Source organism: Quercus lobata, chromosome 5 (genome assembly GCF_001633185.2).
Source record: "Quercus lobata isolate SW786 chromosome 5, ValleyOak3.0 Primary Assembly, whole genome shotgun sequence".
NCBI classification, from domain to species: Eukaryota; Viridiplantae; Streptophyta; class Magnoliopsida; order Fagales; family Fagaceae; genus Quercus; species Quercus lobata.
This window is the reverse complement of record NC_044908.1, coordinates 10,193,792-10,216,259: the sequence shown is the minus strand read 5'-3', so window position 1 is coordinate 10,216,259 and position 22,468 is coordinate 10,193,792. Positions and strand designations below refer to the sequence as shown.

Below are 22,468 nucleotides of genomic sequence, written 5' to 3'. Positions count from 1 at the left end.
CACATTTAGGACATTGTAAGTCCTAATCAATAAAGATAGCTATTATACATGTCCTTGCATGATTTATATCTATTTTATAGAATTGTGTATAGCTATGAATCATTAGGACCAATTTTCTCATGCTCATCCTGTAAAATATTTATTAAGAAAAAAATATTTATTGATTTCTCTCCAACATAAAGAATTGTATGCTACAAACTTCATTAACCATTAAAATTGCTTTCACTTTTTTCCTACCATGGAATCAAATGACTTTTACAGTTGGTATTATATATTTTTCAAATGGACATGGTCAAACTCCCCCTTGGAGAAAAATATATGTTCTAATACGAAGAAGTTATATGATTGAATCTCATATAATTATTTTTTATTGCTAGTGATACAAATTTTTACATCAGCTTTTTTTCTTTTTCTTTTTTTTAAAATAATGGGAAAAAAAAAAAAGAAAAAAAAAGAAAGAAAAAAAAGACCCCAACCCCAAGCAAGTGACTGTCTCTTCAAAGCTATCTACAAACCCTAATGTAGCAAGGCTTCTCGTCTAACACTACTCTCATTCAACTTTCATGCCTCTCTTCCTTCACTCTCTTCCCCCATGATAGTGGTAACCTAGATTCTCCCCCATCTGTATGACACTTCACTTTCCCTTCAAAATCTGAGCATGAATCGTAATATATGATTTAAAACACCCATCTCTATCCACTTCAGTCCTATTTGATCCACTTTGGTTTTATTTGGTTCACTTCGGTCTTATTTGATCCACTTTTGTCCTATTAGGTACATTCAATCCTATTTGGTTCACATTGGTCCTATTTGGTCCACTTCTATCCATTTTGTCCACTTTGGTTGTATTAGGTTCATTCAATCCCATTCGGTTCACTTCGGTCCATTCTGTCCACTTTAGTCCTATTCGGTCCTGTTTGGTCCCCTTCGGTCCTATTTAGTCCACATTGCTCCTATTAGGTCCACTTTGTTTCTATTTAGTCCACTCTGGTTCTATTCAGTCCATTTTGTCCACTTAGGTTCTATTTGTTCCTATTTGGTCTACCTTGGTCCTGTTCATTCCACATTTGTCCTTTCTGTCTACTTTGGTCCATTTGGTCATATTCGGTCAAACTTTGTTCCTATTTGGTCCACTTCGGTCCTATTTGGTCAACTTTGTGTCTATTTGGTTCACTTCGGTCCTATTTGGTCCCCTCTAGTCATATTCAGTCTTATTTGTTTCATTCGATCATATTCTATCCACTTCGTTCCATTTTGGTCCACTTCATTGTATTCGGTCCATTTTTGTGCACTTATATAATGGGAAAATATAGGTTTGCGTTGAGAGCATATATTCTAAATCCAAATTATATATATATAAGAGATCTTAAACTCGTAATATGTAAAATCTTAAGCGTAATATTTATTATTGCTACGCTTTTGTTGAGCCATATTAACGTAGCATTTTGGACTATTTCGGCCTGGTTAAATTTAAGTGAAGTCTTTCTAAACAAGAAGGTTGTGAATATACAAATGTTTTCTTTAGGGTAGTTTCTCATTCGTTTTAACATCATTACTTTTAAGTAACCACATGAGGTTGATTATACCTTTGAACTAAATAAATAAATTATATATATATATATATATAGAATGGCAGTCGCAAGTAATTTAGTAAATATGGGCTAAGGGCTTAGACAAGTAGAAGATCTAAAAAAGGGTAGAGACAGTGGACAAAGTTGACAACTGAACTGATCTAATCCTCTTCCATAATTGCATAATTGGGAACGCCAAGGATATGTTTTTTAAGTATAACTTTTCAATCTTGTTCACTCTTACACTTCACACTTCACACTTTTTATTAAAAAATTTTGGATCCCATAATCTTAGAATGAGGTTCTTATTTGTTGGGATGGAGCTCCCTACTTCATCATCCACCTGTAGGGCGTAGGATTAGAGGGGGAGATACTTGTCCCATCTCTTTCTTCTCTTCTTTTGAGGCATGGATGAGTGGGGAAACGGGTGTAGAGAACTGTTCTAATGAGTCATTTCGTAATAAATATGGCCTGCCTAGTTGGTAGAGTGCATTAAATGAGGAGATGATTGTTGCTTAGCTTGCACGTTTCCATTCTTGATATCTCGATGAACTTCTGCTTTTAGATGAGATGCTTCCCCATCTTCCTCAACCTTTGGAGAGGGTCTTTAGTGTTCAGTCGATTAGGATGGGGCTATCCTCAATTTAGTATTCTTGAGGAGTGTACAAATATAAAAATTCTAGGACCACACGTGTTCACAACTTGAACACATGACAAGTGGTGATTAGATTACTTTTCACTAAGTGCCAATAATGTACTTGTGTGTAAATGATGTGATCCAATCACATATTAACAAATGTACAAATTGTGTGTCCATATAGAAGAACTGATACAAATATAGAGTAGTAATTTAAACTTTGTTAGGCACCAAGGAGTAGGAACTCATACAATATATTAATTAAGTTGACAATCTTTTTCATTTTTTTCTTCTTTCTTTTTTTATTTTATTTTATTTTTATTTTTATTTTTATTTTTTGAGAAGGAAAGTTGACAAAATTGAATAACATACCTACACATATTTTTTGAACTTCAACCAGCGTTACTCACTTTAACTAGAAACATTAAGATTTCCCAAAGAAGTTTCACTTATGTCTTGTGCATGCACATAACAAGAAATAAATGCATTGTATCAATTATAGGCCCGTCAATTGGCCAAAATGGCCATATACCACATTTTTTGGAAATTTTTAGCAACAAAACACTGTTTCGGAAATAAATGGCAAAGTACCACTTTTTCCAAAACTCGAGTTCCTCATCAGTTCTGCCACCATGGCACTGCTGAGTTGGATTTGTGCGAATAAAAAAAATTATGTGGTACTCGAGCTTGGTAAACTCGAGTACCATTTACACAATACTCGAGTATACCAAACTCGAGTACATTTTATAAATAAAATGCAAAAAAAAAAAAAAAAAAATTACACAGTACTTGAGTCTGGTAAACTCGAGTACTGTGTAATTTTTTTTTTTTTTTTTTTTTTTTTTTTGTTTTGTTAAAGATAAAAATAAGTATTTTTTTATGTTTTTATTTATTTAAATAGAAGCATTGTAAAATATAGAGATTTTAATTTCGAAATATGAATTTAATTTCTACATTAATTAAAATTGTTCATTATTTTCACATAAAAATTGTTCACTATTTTCCGTATAAACAATTACTACGATTTTGCATAAAATTATTTTCTGTTCAGCATTATTTATGAAATTGTTCACTCTCTTTTTTGCATAAATTATTTTCTGTTCACTATTTAAAAAATTGCTCACTATTTTCTCATAAAACACCTAGTAAAATCATGTTTTCTAAATTTAAACGCCAAATCTGAATGTTTTTTCATGTTTGACTTTCACAATAATCGAATATATTTTTCTGCATTGATAAAATTTGTATTCTACATTAATAAAATTTTCTCTCTGCAAATATTTACTGTATATTCAAATCTGCTTACCGCATTCATAAAATCTGTTTTTTGCATTAATTAAAACTGTTCACTGTTTTCTCACTAATTTCCGTATAAACAATTTCTACGATTTTGCATAAAATTATTTTCTGTTCAGCATTATTTATGAAATTGTTCACTCTCTTTTTTGCATAAATTATTTTCTGTTCACTATTTAAAAAATTGCTCACTGTTTTCTCATAAAACACCTAGTAAAATCATGTTTTCTAAATTTAAACGCCAAATCTGAATGCTTTTTCATGTTTGAATTTCACAATAATTGAATATATTTTTCTGCATGCATTGATAAAATCTGTTTCTACATTAATAAAATTTTCTCTCTGCACATCATATTTACTGTATATTCAAATCTGCTTACCGCATTCATAAAATCTGTTTTTTGCATTAATTAAAACTGTTCACTGTTTTCTCATAAAAATTGTTCACTAATTTCTGTATAAACAATTTCTACGATTTTGCATAAAATTATTTTCTGTTCAGCATTATTTAAGAAATCGTTCACTCTCTTTTTTGCATAAATTATTTTCTGTTCACTATTTAAAAAAATTTTCACTGTTTTCTCATAAAACACCTAGTGAAATTGTGTTTTCTAAATTTAAATGTCAAATCTGAATGCTTTTTCATGTTTGAAATTCACAATAATCGAATATATTTTTTTGCATTGATAAAATCTATTTCTACATTAATAAAATTTTCCTTCTGCACATCATATTTATTGTATATTCAAATCTACTTACCGCATTCATAAAATCTGTTTTTTGCATTAATTAAAACTGTTCACTGTTTTCTTATAAAAATTGTTCACTATTTTCTGCATAAAATTATTTTCTGTTCAGCATTATTTAAAAAATTGTTCACTCTCTTTTCTGCATAAATTATTCTCTGTTCACCATTTAAAAAATTGTTCGCTGTTTTCCCATAAAACACCTAGTGAAATCGTGTTTTCTAAATTTAAACGCCAAATCTGAATGCTTTTTCATGTTTGAATTTCACAATAATTGAATATATTTTTCTGCATTAATAAAATCTGTTTCTACATTAATGAAAATTTCCCTCTGCACATCATATTTACTATATATTCAAATCTGCTTAGTGCATTCAAAAAATCCGTTTTTTGCATTAATTAAAACTGTTCACTATTTTCTCATAAAAATTATTCACTATTTTCTGCATAAACAATTTCTACGATTTTGAATAAAATTATTTTCTATTCAGCATTATTTAAGAAATCATTCGTTCTCTTTTTTGCATAAATTATTTTCTATTCACTTTTTAAAATTTTTTTACTGTTTTCTCATAAAACACCTAGTGAAATCATGTTTTCTAAATTTAAACGCCAAATCTGAATGCTTTTTCATGTTTGAATTTCACAATAATCGAATATATTTTTCTGCATTGATAAAATCTATTTCTACATTAATAAAAATTTTCCCTCTGCACATCATATTTACTGTATATTCAAATCTGCTTATTGCATTCATAAAATCTGTTTTCTGCATTAAGTAAAACTGTTCACTGTTTTCTCATAAAAATTGTTCACTGTTTTCTGCATAAACTATTTCAAGCATTCTACATAAAATTATTTTCTGTCTAGCATTATTTAAAAAATTGTTCACTCTCTTTTCTGCGTAAATTATTCTCTGTTCACAGTTTAAAAAATTGTTCACTGTTTTCTCATAAAACACCTAGTGAAATCGTGTTTTCTAAATTTAAAAGCCAAATTTGAATGTTTTTTCATGTTTAAATTTCACTAGGTGTTTTATGAGAAAACAACAAACAATTTTTTAAACTGTGAACAGAGAATAATTCACGCAGAAAAGAGAGTGAACAATTTTTTAAATAATGCTAAACAGAGAATAATTTTATGCAGAATGCTAGAAATAGTTTATGCAGAAAAAACAGTGAACAATTTTTATGAGAAAACAGTGAACAGTTTTACTTAATGTAGAAAATAGTTTTACTTAGTGAACATTTCTACATTCAACTAATTTGAACTTTTTTACAAATTCGAATTTTTCGAGGCATTTACAATTAGGTGATTTGTACGAATCATTCATTTTTCTTTCATGGAGTTTGCCCATTATTCATATGGTTACATATTTAAAAAAGAAAGAAAAGAAAAGCCATATAAGTGCAATAATTGAGCCAATGCTGAAAAAAATTTATGCAGAAAAGAGTGAACAATTTTCATGAGAAAACAGTGAACAGTTTTAATTAATGCAAAAAACAGATTTTATGAATGCGGTAAGCAGCTTCGAAAATACAGTAAACATGATGTGTAGAGCGCAAATTTTATTAACGTAGAAACAGATTTTATCAATGCAGAAAAACAAATTCGATTATTGTGAAATTTAAACATGAAAAAGCATTCAGATTTGGCTTTTAAATTTAGAAAACACGATTTCACTAGGTATTTTATGGGAAAACAGCGAACAATTTTTTAAACAGTGAATAGAGAATAATTTACGCAGAAAATAGAGTGAACAATTTTTTAAATAATGTTGAACAGAAAATAATTTTGTGCAGAATGCTAGAAATAGTTTATGTAGAAAGCAGTGAACAATTTTTATAAGAAAACAGTAAACAGTTTTAATTAATGCAGAAAATAGTTTTACTTAGTGAACAATTCTACATTCAACTAATTCGAACTTTTTTACAAATTTGAATTTTTCGAGGCATTTACCATTAGGTGATTTGTACGAATCATTCATTTTTCTTTCATGGAGTTTGTCTATTATTCATATGGTTACATATTTAAAAAAAAATAGAAAAACCATATAAGTGCAATTACTGTGCCAATGCTAAAAACAATTTATGCAGAAAAGAGTGAACAATTTTTATGAGAAAACAGTGAACAGTTTTAATTAATGCAAAAAATGGATTTTATGAATGTGGTAAGTAGCTTCGAAAATACAGTAAACATGATGTGTAGAGAGCAAATTTTATTAACGTAGAAACAGATTTTATCAATGCAGAAAAACAAATTTGATTATTGTGAAGTACATGAAAAAGCATTTAGATTTGGCTTTTAAATTTAGAAAACACGATTTCACTAAGTGTTTTGTGGGAAAACAGCGAACAATTTTTTAAACAGTGAACAGAGAATAATTTACGCAGAAAAGAGAATGAACAATTTTTTAAATAATGCTGAACAGAAAATAATTTTGTGCAGAATGCTAGAAATAGTTTATGCAGAAAACAGTGAACAATTTTTATAAGAAAACAGTGAACAGCTTTAATTAATGCAGAAAATAGTTTTACTTAGTGAACAGTTCTACATTCAAGTAATTCGAACTTTTTTACAAATTCAAATTTTCGAGGCATTTACCATTAGGTGATTTGTACGAATCATTCATTTTTCTTTCATGGAGTTTGTCCATTATTCATATGGTTACATATTTAAAAAAAATAGAAAAGCCATATAAGTGCAATAACTGCGCCAATGTTGAAAACAATTTATGCAGAAAAGAGTGAACAATTTTTATGAGAAAACAGTGAATAGTCTTAATTAATGCAAAAAAAAAATTTTATGAATGCGGTAAGTAGCTTCGAAAATACAGTAAACATGATGTGTAGAGAGCAAATTTTATTAACGTAGAAACAGATTTTATCAATGCAGGAAAACAAATTCGATTATTGTGAAATTTAAACATGAAAAAGCATTCAGATTTGGCTTTTAAATTTAGCAAACACGATTTCACTAGATGTTTTATGGGAAAACAGCGAACAATTTTTTAAATAGTGAACAGAAAATAATTTATGCAAAAAAAAGAGCGAACAATTTCATAAATAATGCTGAACAGAAAATAATTTTATGCAAAATCGTAGAAATTGTTTATACAGAAAACAGTGAATAATTTTTATGAGAAAACAGTGAACAATTTTAATTAATGTAAAAATTAAATTCATATTTCGAAATTAAAATCTCTATATTTTACAATGCTTCTATTTAAATAAATAAAAACATAAAAAAAAATTATTTTTATCTTTAGGTTTATTTGTTGTTTATCCCCAAACAAACAAAAAAAAAAACAAAAAAATTACACAGTACTCGAGTTTACATAACTCGAGTACTGTGTAATTTTTTTTTTTTTTTTTTTTTTTGCATTTTATTTATAAAATGTACTCAAGCTTGGTATACTCGAGTATTGTGTAAATGGTACTCGAGTTTACCAAGCTCGAGTACCACATAATTTTTTTTATTCGCACAAATCCAACTCAGCAGTGCCATGGTAGCAGAACTGATGAGGAACTCGAGTTTCTGAAACTCGAGTTCTAAAAAAAGTGGTACTTTGCCATTTATTTCCGAAACAGTGTTTTGTTGCTAAAAATTTTCAAAAAAGGTGATATATGGCCATTTTGGCCCCCGTCAATTAATAAATAGAACCTAACTCCGAAAGAGTACCGTGTCTTAAGTCTCTCAGCTTGAAGGAAGATTAGGATTTGTGGCAAATTGGCCGCTTGATAATGCTGACAATGTTGATGCTAATGATAACGATGATGACATGATGGCAGCCATGTACTCCATATGATTGTTGGGCACGTGTGGATCATAAGGATAATTACAGCCTACTGGAAAATATGGGAGTCTAGCAAGTGGGTCAAGTTCTAGTTGGTCTTGCTGTGAGCTTAGGATCCAATTAGGGTTTGCATTTAGGGAGAAAAGACCTTCCTCAGAGTTACCATTAAAGTGCACATCAGGAAAGGTGGCTATTGCAGGAACATCATAAGAAATTAGCTTCTTCCTCTTGTATTCCAAAAATTCTTGACCTCATTATCTGTTCTTCCTGGTAGTTGCTTGGCTATCCGAGCCCACCTGTCCAAATAAGAAAAAAGTACCCTCTTGCATGAAAAAAATAAATGATATTCATGATGCATGAGGGTGATGATAAGAATAATAATGACAAAAAAAGATTAAATAAAATATTATATATTAAATAAAATATAAGAAATTTTCAATAATTTATTTGTTAGGTTGTTGACGTGTCGTGTCATTAAGGATATGTATTATCAGGTTGGTTTGTAAAGTTTATAAATATATATAAAATAAATTTGGTAATAGTTTAAATATTTTCGGAGAAGTAAAATAAAATGGTACTTGTTTCCTAGAATGCCATGAAGTTCAGTGATGAGGGCCGCTTCTTCTGGAGAGAAGTGCCCATGTTTTAAGTCAGGTCTGAGATAATTTATCCATCTTAGTCTACAGCTCTTTCCACATCTCTCCAGGCCTGCTTCGTAGAAGCCATACAACGAAACCGGAAAAAAATAATAATAAGAAAAAAATTTAAGAAACAATACTAGGAATCCATGAAAGCTATAAAGCTAGTGCAATTATGAGAGACGAGCGAGTAGTTATAATGTTACCAGCAAATTTTGGGACAGAGCTCCAGCAACCATGGCCATAGTTTGAAATGTAGTTGATGAGTGTCTCATCTTCCTCCGCTGACCACAGTCCTTTCTTCACCTTCTTCTTGTCACAGCACGAGTGATGTCCCATCTTTCTCTATAAAACCAGTATTATTCTCTAAATGCAGTGTTAGTGTAGCCAAGATTGATGATAAATAAGTACTGGGAAATAAGTTTAAATAGATGAAAAAAATCACAGAGAGAGAGAGAGAGATAAGAAATAATAAAGAAAGGCAGCACTAGCTAGGTTAAAAAAAAAAAAAAAAAAAAGTGAAAGAAAGAAATGGGTAATTTGGAAGTGTGAGTACCACTGAGTAAACTGAGGCTATGAATTTAATGTAAGAGCTGTACCATGGTGGCCCAGTTAGGGTTTGTAGCACAGGGCTTAAACTTGCAGCATGATCCTTTAAGAGCTGTATTGCTTAGAATGTATCCTTTTTTTAGTTCTGTATTGCATGGGACTATGGGACTGGCAATATAGTCTAAATCATGAAAACATGATTGGATATTGAATCAGAAAAGCTTCCAAAACTTTGGCTCAATCAATGCTAGCAACTAGGTACTAGGGAATTAAGTAGATCTCCCTTCATATATAGAGAAAGTACAATAATTTTATGTTGTTGGGTATCGTTATATCATGTCATATATTATTCTATATAATCAAAATTGTGGCTATGGGGATGCTTTCTTCTCGTGTCATATATACAATCATTTTGTAGCTTTATTTTACACGTCTATAACCAATTTTTTTTTATTTTTTTATTTTATCACGTGTCTCAATATTTAATTTTTATAAGTTAGTTTACTCTAAGTGAATTCTTAAAAAAAAAGTTATGAAAGAATTAAGATACTTCAATCAAATTTTTTTATTAAAATTTTTAAGAATTTGAAAAAAGAGTTTCATCATTTATTTAAGTTATTTTATTCATTTAATGTATTTTCTATTACAAAAGTTTCAAAAAGTTTGAAATACTCATTTCAAAGTTTCATAAATTTAAGAAACTTCAATAAAAAATTGAAATTGAAATATTAAAATTTGAAAGAAATTTAAATGAAATGTCATTATTTATTTTTAAATTAACTCAATCATTTACTATAATTTCTATTGTGAAAGTTTAATTCAAAAAGTCTAAAAAACTACTTCAATTTAAAATTATTATCAAAATGTTTAAAAATTTAATTATTGATTCAAGATTATTCTAATAATTTACTATAAATTTTTTTTTGAGGAAAAAGTAATTTCCTCTCTATTTTTAGGATAATTCACAATTTCCCATTCTATCTTTGAAATATTGGTTTAACCAACTATTGTTGCCTCTCCAGAAACACGTTATTTACTATTTCTACCTCTGTAGTTAGAGTACTTCGTTTAGTGATTGCCAATGTGTATCAACAAATCTGCGAAGGAATTCGAATCAGGTACATGTATTGTAGGGCCATGCTAAAAAGATGTAAAGTCTTAGTCAAAAATAGTCATGTTGGAGAAGGTAATAAGCAATAACTTTTCCATTTAAGTATCTGTTTGGTTGTTTTTGTCAATTTATTTTACTATTTAATTTATTTTTGTTATTATTTATGGATCTTGTTGTACTTTTTGATATTATTCATAAGTCTCATTGTACTATTTTAGCTAACTTTTACCTTTATGTACAGTACTTTCAGTAAAAAAATTTCAATTTTAACATAATAAACAGATCTCAAATAGACTCTAAATACTTTCATTTAACTTAAGTAATTAATACTTACTTTTGGTAATGCTCATCCACTGCTGCTTGATTCTGGAATTCGATTGATAGATGTGATTGGCAAAAATCAGCAGCAGTGAATGAGAATGTTGACACGTGAAATGGTGGATTAATATTCTTTAAGGTTTGTAGGATAATTCAATATTGTAGAGTTTCTTAAAACCTTATTAATCTACCGTGGAATGAATTATTTTAGAGAAGTTTTATGTGTTTATAATATTCTTATAACAATTTTATAATAAATTTTATGTGATAAGTTATTATTGATTTTAAGTTATTATTGATTTTAAATTAAACCTTATTGGAATTATTTTTTTCTCACTAATAATAAGTAAATACTAATAACAACTTATTACTAGAAAAATGTTGTAACCATATATAGCATTTCTCACTATTTTATGACGTGGATAATGATTTAAATAAGTATTTAAATTATTGTTGGTCAATATTTATTTAAATGTTGTTGACGTGGCAAAATTGAATCCTTCAATTTCACAATAGATGATTATGGTTTTAATAATTATATAATATAAATATTACCTTTAAAACTTTAGAGGGTTATTATCTTGAAAATGATGATCATTACTCTTAAAATTTTAAAGGATTATTATATTGTATATAATGATATTACTCTTTAAAATATGATGATCATTACTTTCTAAATTTTAAAGGATCATTATCTTGTATATGATGATGATGATGAATGTCTATGATTGGATGATGATCAATCACCATAGTCATATATTTGAGTTCCATAACTAAAGATTTAAAAGTACAATGTACCAAAGAAGGAAAATTAGGGTTGGTGTTCTTGCTAAATTAATACGCATACTTAGATTTACATCGATGAAGAACAACAAAGGTGAAATTAATGATGAACTCTTTTCTTAATCATGATAACTTGCTTGATGTAAATGATAATATATGTATGAATATGCTTTCTAAGTTTCCCCAGTGCTACACTCTTGTTGAGGGTGACAGAATTGTATGACAACAAAAACCAAGAATCGATGGTAATGATGATTGTAATGAAAGATTCTATATATACATATACTACATATCAATGATCACATAAATGTACGATGATAGAATTAATGGAATAATGTAGCACTTCTACCAAACATTTAAGGTCTATTATTTTGCTACTCTAGAACGGGTTGACTTAGAAGTATTACAAGTACATTAGGCATGTAATCATTATATGGAGAATGATAAATATTGTTAAATTGGCACTTTTGTTTGAAATTGAGGGAATGATTCATGATTCCCATCGATCTCTTTATTATTGCCAGATTTTTGCCTTAGGCCATAGGGTAGAGAAGGGTCCGATTCCCTCTTGTAATTATTATTATTATTACTATTATTATTATTATTTATTTTTTGGAGATAGTTTCAACCTATGGCGTCCGCTCCTGATGATAGCTCTTTATCGTCAGACCAAGACATCAATCAGTTTTTGGTGTAGGCAGAGATTGAACCTCAAATCTCTTATTTAACTATCAGAGACTTTATCAATTAAGCTAACTGAAACTCACTATTATTATTTTTTGATTTCTCACCAGTACCTCCATACCACCAATTCCACCATCATTTTTCCAGCAAGATCACCGAAAAATCCTTAAGAACCTATAAGCACCTTCACATCTTTTTGAGGTAAAAATCTCTAATCTTTTTGGTGGGTTTTACACTTTTGCTTGAGGTTATTTTTATCTAAACTTTAATAATGATACCTATGTGATTTATGAGCATTGGAAGTGATATTTATGTGTTTATATGTATGAGTTTTGTTTTGGTGGAATTATTTGATGAGTGAGTTTATGGTTTGTGCTAATGATGACTATCTAAGGTTTATTTATGGTGGAAATTTAGGGGTTTTGAGTTATAACATGTAATGGTTGGTAAATCTAGTTTTTCCATTGCTATTGAGTTTATTTGGAGTTAGTTGAAGTTCTAAATTTTTGTCTTGGTGGATATTTTGATTTTGCTTACATGGGTCTCTTGATGATGTTGTGTAAATCTTATGGAAGCTAGTCAAAATGTTGGAGATGATATTGAATGGGTTAACTTTATAAATTGGAGTCTATGCCTTGTAAATTAATTTGTTGAGAAACTTTGGAAATAGAATATGTTATTGATGAGGTTAAATAGTAGGCTTGCCTAATTAAGTGCTTATTTGGCAATTCCTAAATTGTAGCTAGATACAATTTCAAGTTTTATGCTTATTGTGTTAGGTTTGCTTGATATTGTTTAGATTTTAGCTAATCTCCTTTGGAACTTGGAGAATTAGGTTTTTTGCAAGTTGCAAGATAAGTAGGTTTTTTGCAGGTTGCAAGATAAGTAGCTTTTAGGGAAATGCATGAATTGTTGATATGAAAAAATGAGCATCTTTTATTTAATCTTTGATAAGGAAATCATGGATTTTATGGTATATTAGAAAATTTAAAGATGCTTATCTTGTCTTGTTATATGGGAAATTGATAGAAAATCTATTGACAAGAATGAAGTTGAAAACCTTACAAATTTTGTGGAAATTAGATTATTTAAGGTTTTTCTGAAATTACCTAGATATAAACTATGTATTTGAAAGTAATGTAACCTGTGAGGTTTATGTGGTTTAACACTATGCCATGTGTGATTTCCCGGTGTTCACCCGATTTGGTTTCCGTAGTCTCTGTGACAACAGAATCAAATCCAGGTTAGTACCCTTTCACTTTGAATGACGCGTTCTTCCCTGCTGGCCATGGGGGGAAGAGGTTCCTTGATTGTGTGTGGGTGAGGCTGCTACCCATGGAGCCAAAAGACCACATGCAAAAGAGGTCCTATTTGATGTGCTCTCCCTGCTGCCCATGGGGGGAGAGAAAAACCTTGAGGGTATGGGTGAGGCTACTGTCCATGGGGCTAAGAAACTGCATTCCAGAGAGGAAAATATTATGCCAATTGTGAATGGGTGGATCCCCTGACCGATCTATGTGGTATTGTGGTATATTTGTGATAATTTACCTTATGTTAAATATTATGGCTTTGGAAATTATATTGTTGGTGCTCATAGATTAAAGTATATAGTTTCAAGGTATTTAGTTTGAGAAATTTTGTGTTCCATTATTTCATCATTCTTGTCATACTATTATTGAAATGATCTTCCAGTATTCAGTTAGAATTTCCCAAATTAAAACATGCTTTGTAAATTGTTCATCATCATGAAACTTGCATTTCCCCCACCTCCACTAATTATGCTACTTACTGGGTTTTAGCTCATCCCACCCTCTAATAGTTTTTCAAATTAATTAGCTATACCTTGAGTATGGAGCTTACTTCATTAGTGATGATTGAAGTGCTATGTTAAATTTGGAGACTTTTGTTGTAAATGGTTGGTGACTTGATCTTGTTATGTTCAACGGGACCTTAATTAATTCTATTGGAGGTTCGTCACTTGAGGTTTGTTTGCCTTAGGCATGGTAGGCCTAGAATCAATGTTAAGGTTCCTTATTCTTGGTAAGATTGTGACTTTGTGTAATCCAATTAGAATTTTGTAATATATTCATGTATTATGTGGAGGCACATGATTTTTAGTTATTGTTTGTAAATGTGTTATAGAACTCTGGCTTGTAATGTGGAGATTTTAGTATGGTTATATATTCTTATCCTATGGAAAGAAAAGGAAAATAAAGATCTCTTATAGTTTGATTTTTCAAAAAGGAAAAATCTACAGGTACCTTTGGGATGTATTTCTAATGCTTTGAACCCTTTTGAGTTTGGGGCGTGACAAATATTCTTTCTTATAGAGTGTGAACCCTATAATCAGATGCAGGGGCAGAGCCAGGGGAGGGCAAGAGGGGGCAAGTGCCTCCCCTAACCTCCCTCAAATCTCCTATATATATATATATATAATATATAATATACTTGTAAAGCATTTTAGCCCTAACAAAATTCTTTTATCTCAACTTTGCCCCTAGCATAAATAAAAAGAACTTCTCTGCTTCTAAAAGAAAGCAATCTAATGTCCTGTATAAGTACATAACACATTTTTGTCTTTTTCCAATGAAAACAAAGTTCAATGGCCCCACATAAGACTAAAAGTATTGTCCTTTTGACAAGTTTCCAAACTACTAACAATAAATAATAAATTTACACAATTTTTTTCACAATTGTCAAAGCAATACTATATAGTATATATAGTATTTCTCACAATAAATTTCACAATTATTGAACATTCAATTTTCATTTTGGCCCACCACTTACACTACTTTATTGTCTACTAGTAATATAATTCCCAATGTCAACTTGTAAAAATACCAATTCTCCTCTTGGTGGGTTCTACATAATCATTATTTTTTATTAAAAAAAAATGGCCTACTTATATTCATATATAGCACTAAAACTATAGCCTCCACTCTTTTTCTTTTTTTTTTTCCAATCTTGTTTTTGCTATAATCCAAATTTTAACTGCTTAGAAGAATAGAGAAAAAATGTTGAATTCAACATTATTTTTTAATAATATTCAAGGCAGTGACAATACAAAATTGCTAGTACATTGTTATACTCTTAACACTTTTACAATAATTTATTTTAAGAAATAAAATTGATTGTTTAAACTCTATTTATTTAGATTAATCTCCAAATTACATTAATATATATATTTTTGTATTTAGTTTGCTATTAATATCAATTAATTTTTTTTAGATTAATTTTGCTTCTAACATTGCCCCCTAAATTGAATTTCTGACTCTGCCACTAATTGGATGGGATTTACCTGTGAAAGAGACAACGTATATGTCTAATATATAAGATATACATTCTCATGCCAAGGAGGATAAAGATTGAGGTTCATACTTGAAACTTTTAATAATGAACATAGGGATAAGAATGGAATCGATGGTTGATGGCCCATTTCCTGCAACCAAAATAAGGTACTTTAATCATTGAGGTTATAACAATGAGACTATTTTGTACCTGCTACCAACACATTAACCCTATGAAATGTAGAAGTTTTTATTTTGTTTTCAAAAAAAAATTATTACAAAATAATGATTTATTTTAATGTTCCATTTTCCTATTAGATTGCTGAGTGCATTTGGGAGGGTTTATTTTCATTGGTTTATTGAATTTAAAAATTAGTTGGCTAAAGTATAAGGGAAATGTTAACCAATGCCCTAAAGGCATTGATTTAGGATCCATTTTTAGAAACATTTTATTAGGAGAATGATAAAACAATAAATGTTGTTAACAGTTTTTTATATTTCTATGAAAATTGTGTCAAAACTTTCCTATTATGATTTATTAACAATTGTCCTAAGCGCATTCGTTAACATGATCATTTTTATAATTATACATGATGAAAAGGTAAAGTTTAAAAAAGTTATACATAAGCTAAATAAGATGAATAAACAGCATAATTTCATCCCACCCCTCATCCAAAGGATTGCTAAGGAGATTAGAAATTAAACTACATCACTGCAACAAAGTTGGCTTTTTTCAAGGGACAAAATCCTTGAAAAAGGTATTAACAAACCCTTGATGTCCTTCAAAACTTATACTGTTGAAAAGGAAATTTTGACGGCTTTCGTGGCCCTCAAAACAAGTGTTCTATCTTTTATTGAGGAATGCAGACCCTTGAAAAAATTATAAATAACCAAGGTTTAAGAGATTTATATGTACAACCGTTGATAAATAAGGTTATTTAAGGATCTTTTGACCCTCAAAATAAGATTAAAAAAAAAAAAACCACAATCATGCACAAAACCGTATGATCATTTATTTTTACTTTGTATATTAAGTATTCTAAACAGTGAGTTACATGATCATTTATTTGATCATTCCTAAGTTTTTGTAGCAACCAACAAGGAAAGTAGTCAAGAACTTAAATTCTAAAAAAAAAAAAAAAAGACTTGCAAAGATGTGACCCAATTGCAAAGAAAGTAATCAAGCAGTAGTCAGAATTGCTCTTTTTTCTTATTAAATGAATATATAAAGTATAAACAACATCAATCTAGGGACAGTACAGCAACATAGATTTCTTACAAATATGGCATTATCATCCAAAAGAAATGTAACGTATCAAGGGCCTTGGATTTCTCTTTCCAAACCACATGATTATCAGAAAAACTGTAGGACATCTCTCTTCCAAGATAGAAAAAACATAATATTGGATTCACCGAGTAAGTCTTGGTTGGTTTCACTATGCTCCAACTTCATATTTATTGTTATAGTCTAAGATGTGTCAATTTTAAAAGAAAAAAGCATTTTCCAGAGCCACTTAACACAATTAAACCAAAAAACGACGACAACAAAATTCAGACAAAAACCTGAATGTCCATAAATCCAATTAAATATACACATACACCTGAACTAAAATTTCAAAAGAAACATCATTTTCCACTGCCAATTAAAATCAAGGAAAATGAAATCACGTTTACACATAATACTCATTTCCTTTGCTCCCAAAATGAGTATTAATTCAAGGTCAAAATGGATGTAACTCCAGTTCCTTCTGTAGCAAATTGTTAGGTTCTAAGACTTTAGGATCTAAATGTATTAGAACTTCAATGTATAATGTTGGCAAATCATGATCAAAACATTTAATCTAGTTTTAAACTGCTCAAAGTGTGGTTATGTGTAAAGTTGGAATCGAGTAATTGCAGGAAATTACTATTCAATTTCTACAAGGCTCGATCAATCGAAACTCGTGCAGATTATTTTTTCTGCATAATTTTCTAACTCAGCCCAAACCCATATGACATGTAGGGTTTTATGTATTGCTTCAAGTATAAAAGGAAAAACTCTAGCAACGTTTTAGAGGTTGTTGACATGCTGTGTGTGTGAATCTCTTATGAGATCTAGAGGTTTTTCTCTTCATACATACTTAGGATTATCAAAATCAAGATTGATATCAAGAACTTGGTGATCTCTTCAGTTGCTGTTTCAAGAACTTAAAGAAAACACAAGTGGGAGTACTTGTGGTTGTTGTGGATCAAGGAAAGAAGTAGTTTATGGATTTGGAGCTATCAGGTGGTTATGGTAGTAAGTTTTCTACTCGAGGTAGTAATAGGATGTTAGTGGTCTAAATCTTATTGTAAAACTTCAATTCTTTCATAGTGGATCTATTTTACCTTGAGAATAGCTAGGTTAAATCCTCCCTAGGTTTTTTACCGGTTTGGTTTTCTTGTGTTATCATATTGTTGTGTTATTTACTTTTCCGCACTATTCACATGATATGATTTGAATGTGTTTAACCTAGATCTTATTAATGAACTTGTTAATCAACTTGACTTAATATTAGGTTAAACAATTTGTTTTAAGGGGTCTAAAAACGTACACAAATCACATAGCCTCAATATCAAAATTAACCAAACTCAGCGGACCCAAAATTCAAGTTTGGCAATTTAAAATACCAATTCTTCCAACTTCATCACACAATTTGCCATTCCACATAAAGCCAAACACATGGGAAAGTTTCAATTAAAAACACACAAACATCACAGATTAAATCAATTCAAACACACCCCATAAGTGACTAGCTTGAGTTGATCTTCATACCTTAGTGATCAGTGATCACTACTAGATTGAGCTGATTGTGAGGTAATATAACTCAACATGAAGTGCATTTGAAGTGAGCTTGAGTCAACTTACCAGTAGAAAATCTAAAACTTCAAAGCAAAAACAATACCTATATATAACTCCGCAACCATCACTTCCTGCAGCATTCCAAAGCCTCCAGAATGGCTGACAAAAAACAAACCTTATATAACAATGATTTCAAGAAGAACCTCATTTTGAATTTCAGACAATGAAACGACTATCATGCCTTAAACAGACTCATTGGAAATGCAGAAACTCTAAGAATATAGAAGACAAAAAAAAAAAAAAAAAAAAAAAAAAAAAAAAAAAAAAAAGTAAAAAACTTAATAAAACCTGAAATAATCGAATCAGCAGTAACGCAAAGGAGAAGGTCAATAATACTGTTTCAAGAAATTACCACAAGGCTAATATATCAAACATTCAAAAAGTTCCTATTTGTGTTCCACACCCCTTCCTCAATTTTCTAATTTTATAGTCATTAACACATCTCAAATGGTTTTCTCATACATAACAGAACCAATAATACATATTTAAAAACCAAAAAAAAAAAAAAAAAACACCAACAACAACTTAAGAACAGCAACAAGGTTTTGTGTGTTAAAACAGACTTGGTTTGGAAGACATTATACCAAATGCAAGGAACCGGTTTGTGTGAGGATCTCAAAACCTTAAGAACATAAAGAAAGAGAAGGAAAAAGAAGGGGGGGGGGGGGTGGAGCCGACGAAAAATATAATTAAATATTGTAATTAAAGCAAATCATACCTTAATAAGTCGATTCTTGTGATAAACATTGAATCCGTGAACATCAATATGATATTTCGCGTCCTTAACAAATCTGATAGTTACAACAGCAATCATCTGATGACAATAATTGCATAAAATCAGAGTTTTTGTACTAAAGCAGACAGAATATTGAATCAAAATTATTATTTTGTGTGTTACATTTGTATCCTTTGGGACCCCATCACCACTAGGATGTGGTCGGTATGTAACCTCCTGAGACATCATCATGTCATTCTCTATATTGTGGTGCTCCACATCTTTCCCATGGAGAATCATTCGAAAGCTAGGAGGAAGCCTTAGATAGAGAATCGATGTGTAACTCTGGAAAGTAAAATGGAATACTATAATTAAAAACAGAAAACTCAACAAGAAAGAATAAATGATTGGGAGAAGGAAAAACTCAATCAAGCTACTCGATATTTTCCTTTTTTTTTTCTTTTTCTTTTTTTGCATTTTTTAATCTTCCGTTTTGTTTCAAATTGTCATCTAAGGATAAGTATGACATTTGTAAAAAAGACTCTCTCTAGATAGAAACTATCTTCTCATTGATTGAAAATGAATACAAATGAATGAATCAATTACAAAATCACTCTACCTATCCTTATATACACAATTACGTACAAAAATAGAATAACTGCCTCTCCGGATTTTATGGAAAGAATTGTTACAGCTAAGCACTATAGCTAAGCACTACCTAGCTATGACACGTGTACATCCACTTGACATCATTCCTTGTATAGAGTGTATGATTTGATCATGATAAGGAATGGACTCCAACAAATCTTCTATGTCTTCATCACTTAGGCTTGTATCTCTGTTTTGCTTCTGATACTGAGATGCACTATGTATTGCATTCAATTGTAGGCTTCCCTGCTCCTATGATGCATGCTGAGCTGCTCCCTGATGTACACTGCCCTGCAACTCCCCCTGACATTTAGTGCTAGTTTCATGCTTGCATACTTGTTGCTGCTGAAGACATGCACTTGATTTAGCATTACTTTTAACACCCCCCCCTCAAAATCAAAGCTCTTGCTTCTCCATTATCCTTAGTATATTCTGGAAATTGAATCTTATGACTAAAAATATCAATCACTCCCAGTTTTGACAATAACCTCATAAAACTTTCAACTCCAAGTGCCTTTGTAAATATATCAGCTAACTGATTTCGTGTGGATACATAGAAGGTTTTAAGTGTGCCATCCAAGATCTTATTCCTCACTATATGGCAGTCAGCTTCAATGTACTTTGACCTTTCATAAAAAACTGGATTTGTTGAGATATGCAATGCTGTCTGGTTGTCACAGTACATCAAGGCTGGTTTATCATGTGGTATGTGTAAATCCCTCAACAAATACAATAACCAAGTGATTTCACAAGTGGTTGTGGCCATAGACCTATACTTTGCTTCAGCAGAGGATCTTGAAACCACATCTTGTTTTTTTTTACCTCCAAGAGATTAGAGCATCACCTAAAAAAACACAATAACCAATTAGGGACTTCCTGGTGTCAGGGCTGCCTACCCAATTTGCATCACAGAAGGTTTTTAGCTGCAAATCTGACTCTACAGGGAAAAATACTCCTTGACCAGGTGTGCCTTTGAGGTATTGAAGGATCTTGGTGGCTACTTTCATATGTGGAACCCTTGGTTGTGCCAAGAATTGGCTAAGCCTATGTACTGAATAGGTTATATCTGGTCTGCTCAAAGTTAAGTACAATAACTTCCCAATTAATCTTCTAAACTGCCTAGCATCTTTAAGCAACTCTCCATCACCTTTGGACAGCTTTAGTTGCTGCTCCATTGGTGTTCTAGTTGGTTTGCAACCAATCATACCAAGTTCCTTAAGATATCAAGAGCATACTTCCTTTGATTAATACTAATTCCTTCGGGGCTTCTAGCAATTTCAAGTCCTAGAAAATATTTGAGTGAACCAAGGTCCTTGATTCCAAACTTCTGATCTAGCACCTTCTTCAACCTGTCAACACAAGCTGAATCATTGCCTGTAATGACCATGTCATCCACATAGATCAGCAATGCAGTGAATTGAGAACCATTAGAGTGAACAAATAAGGAGTAATTTGCCTGTGATTGGACAAAACCAAGAGCTAAGATTGTGGCAGAAAGCTTGGCATTCCATTGCCTGGAAGCTTGCTTGAGACCATAAAGAGACTTAACAAGCTTGCACACCATAGGACTTGTTGTAACAGAAATAGAATCAGAACTGGACTCCCCCTTACTGTGATAACCAGGTGGCAAGGCCATATAAACTTCTTCATCAAGATTACCATGGAGAAAGGCATTATTGATGTCAAGTTGATGTAATGGTCATCCTTTGGCTGAAGCTAAGGCAATAAGAACCTTCGTAGAAACTGTTTTGGCAACAGGAGAAAAAGTCAATAAGAAATCAAGACCCTCTCTTTGTGTATAACCTTTAGCAACTAGCCTAGCCTTATATCTGTCCACACTACCATCAGCATGCAATTTGATCCTATACACCCATTTGCATCCAATGGGTTTCTTACCAGGAGGTAAGGGAGTTAAAACCCAAGTCTTAGTGGCTTCTAAGGCTTGAATCTCTTTATCCGTAGCCTCTCTCCACAAAGGATCAAGAACAGCCTGAGATAAATATTGAGGAGTTGAAGGACCCCCATTAACATTCATTAAGTAGGACCTGTATGCAGAAACCAAATGGGAATATGTCAAGCAAGCTGAAATGTCATAAGGTGAGCCCGATGGATGAGAAGTGGCAGTTGTGCTTGGTGATGCAAGTGCTGCAGTACAAGCATAATCTTGCAAATACACTGGAGTTTTATGAACTCTAGTAGACTTTCTTATTGGTGGTGGATCTACAAGGGGGTTAGTAACAACAATAGGAACAGATTCTGACAAGGAAATGGAATCATTAGACAAAACATCATAAGGAGAAGAGTCCAAAATAGGTTCAGTGACATAAGGATGAGTAGACATGGGAAAAGACTCTGAGGAATCAAGTGGTACATTAGGTATGCTAAAAGGAGTGACAAAAGTACCCAAATCACCTTTAGTAGTAGTGTCAACCCCAAGAATAAAAGGGTCTGCGAAATCAGAAGCTGAAGCAGAAAAAGGAAAAACATTTTCATGGAAAATCACATCTCTAGAAGTGAAAACAATATTAGTGGTCAAATCCAAAACATTGTATCCTTTAACACCAAAGGGATATCCTAAGAAAATACATTTCCTAGCTCTAGGACCAAACTTAGACCTATGATTTGAAAGATCAGTAGAGGCATAACAAAGACACCCAAACACTCTCAAATGATCATAAGTTGGCTTAAAACCAAAAAGCACCTCAAAAGGAGTTTTATTTGACAAAACTAAAGAAGGAGTTCTGTTTATCAAGTAAACAGCAGTCAAGATGCAATGCCCCCAAAATTTCAAAGGAGTATTAGACTGAA

At 31.1% G+C, this 22,468-nt stretch overlaps 2 protein-coding genes and 1 pseudogene across 2 annotated transcripts; all 3 read right to left on the bottom strand.

Moving 5' to 3' along the window:
- Window positions 1-7,946: 7,946 nt before the first annotated feature.
- LOC115989916 lies at window positions 7,947-9,023 on the bottom strand (annotated as a pseudogene).
- A 6,459-nt stretch (window positions 9,024-15,482) lies between these two features.
- Window positions 15,483-19,292, bottom strand: LOC115989520 (protein MICRORCHIDIA 7-like). The gene is made up of 4 exons (XM_031113215.1): window positions 19,196-19,292; window positions 19,016-19,111; window positions 18,341-18,396; window positions 15,483-15,568 (listed from the first exon to the last, which is right to left on the bottom strand). Exons 1-4 carry the CDS (start codon window positions 19,262-19,264, stop codon window positions 15,517-15,519), a joined length of 273 nt encoding a protein of 90 aa, XP_030969075.1. The 5' UTR covers window positions 19,265-19,292; the 3' UTR covers window positions 15,483-15,516.
- A 598-nt stretch (window positions 19,293-19,890) lies between these two features.
- LOC115989914 (uncharacterized mitochondrial protein AtMg00810-like) lies at window positions 19,891-20,835 on the bottom strand. Its single transcript, XM_031113787.1, has 3 exons — window positions 20,483-20,835; window positions 20,149-20,286; window positions 19,891-20,002 (listed from the first exon to the last, which is right to left on the bottom strand). The coding sequence occupies exons 1-3, from the start codon at window positions 20,833-20,835 to the stop codon at window positions 19,891-19,893; spliced, it is 603 nt and encodes a 200-aa protein (XP_030969647.1).
- Between the last annotated feature and the right edge of the window lie 1,633 nt (window positions 20,836-22,468).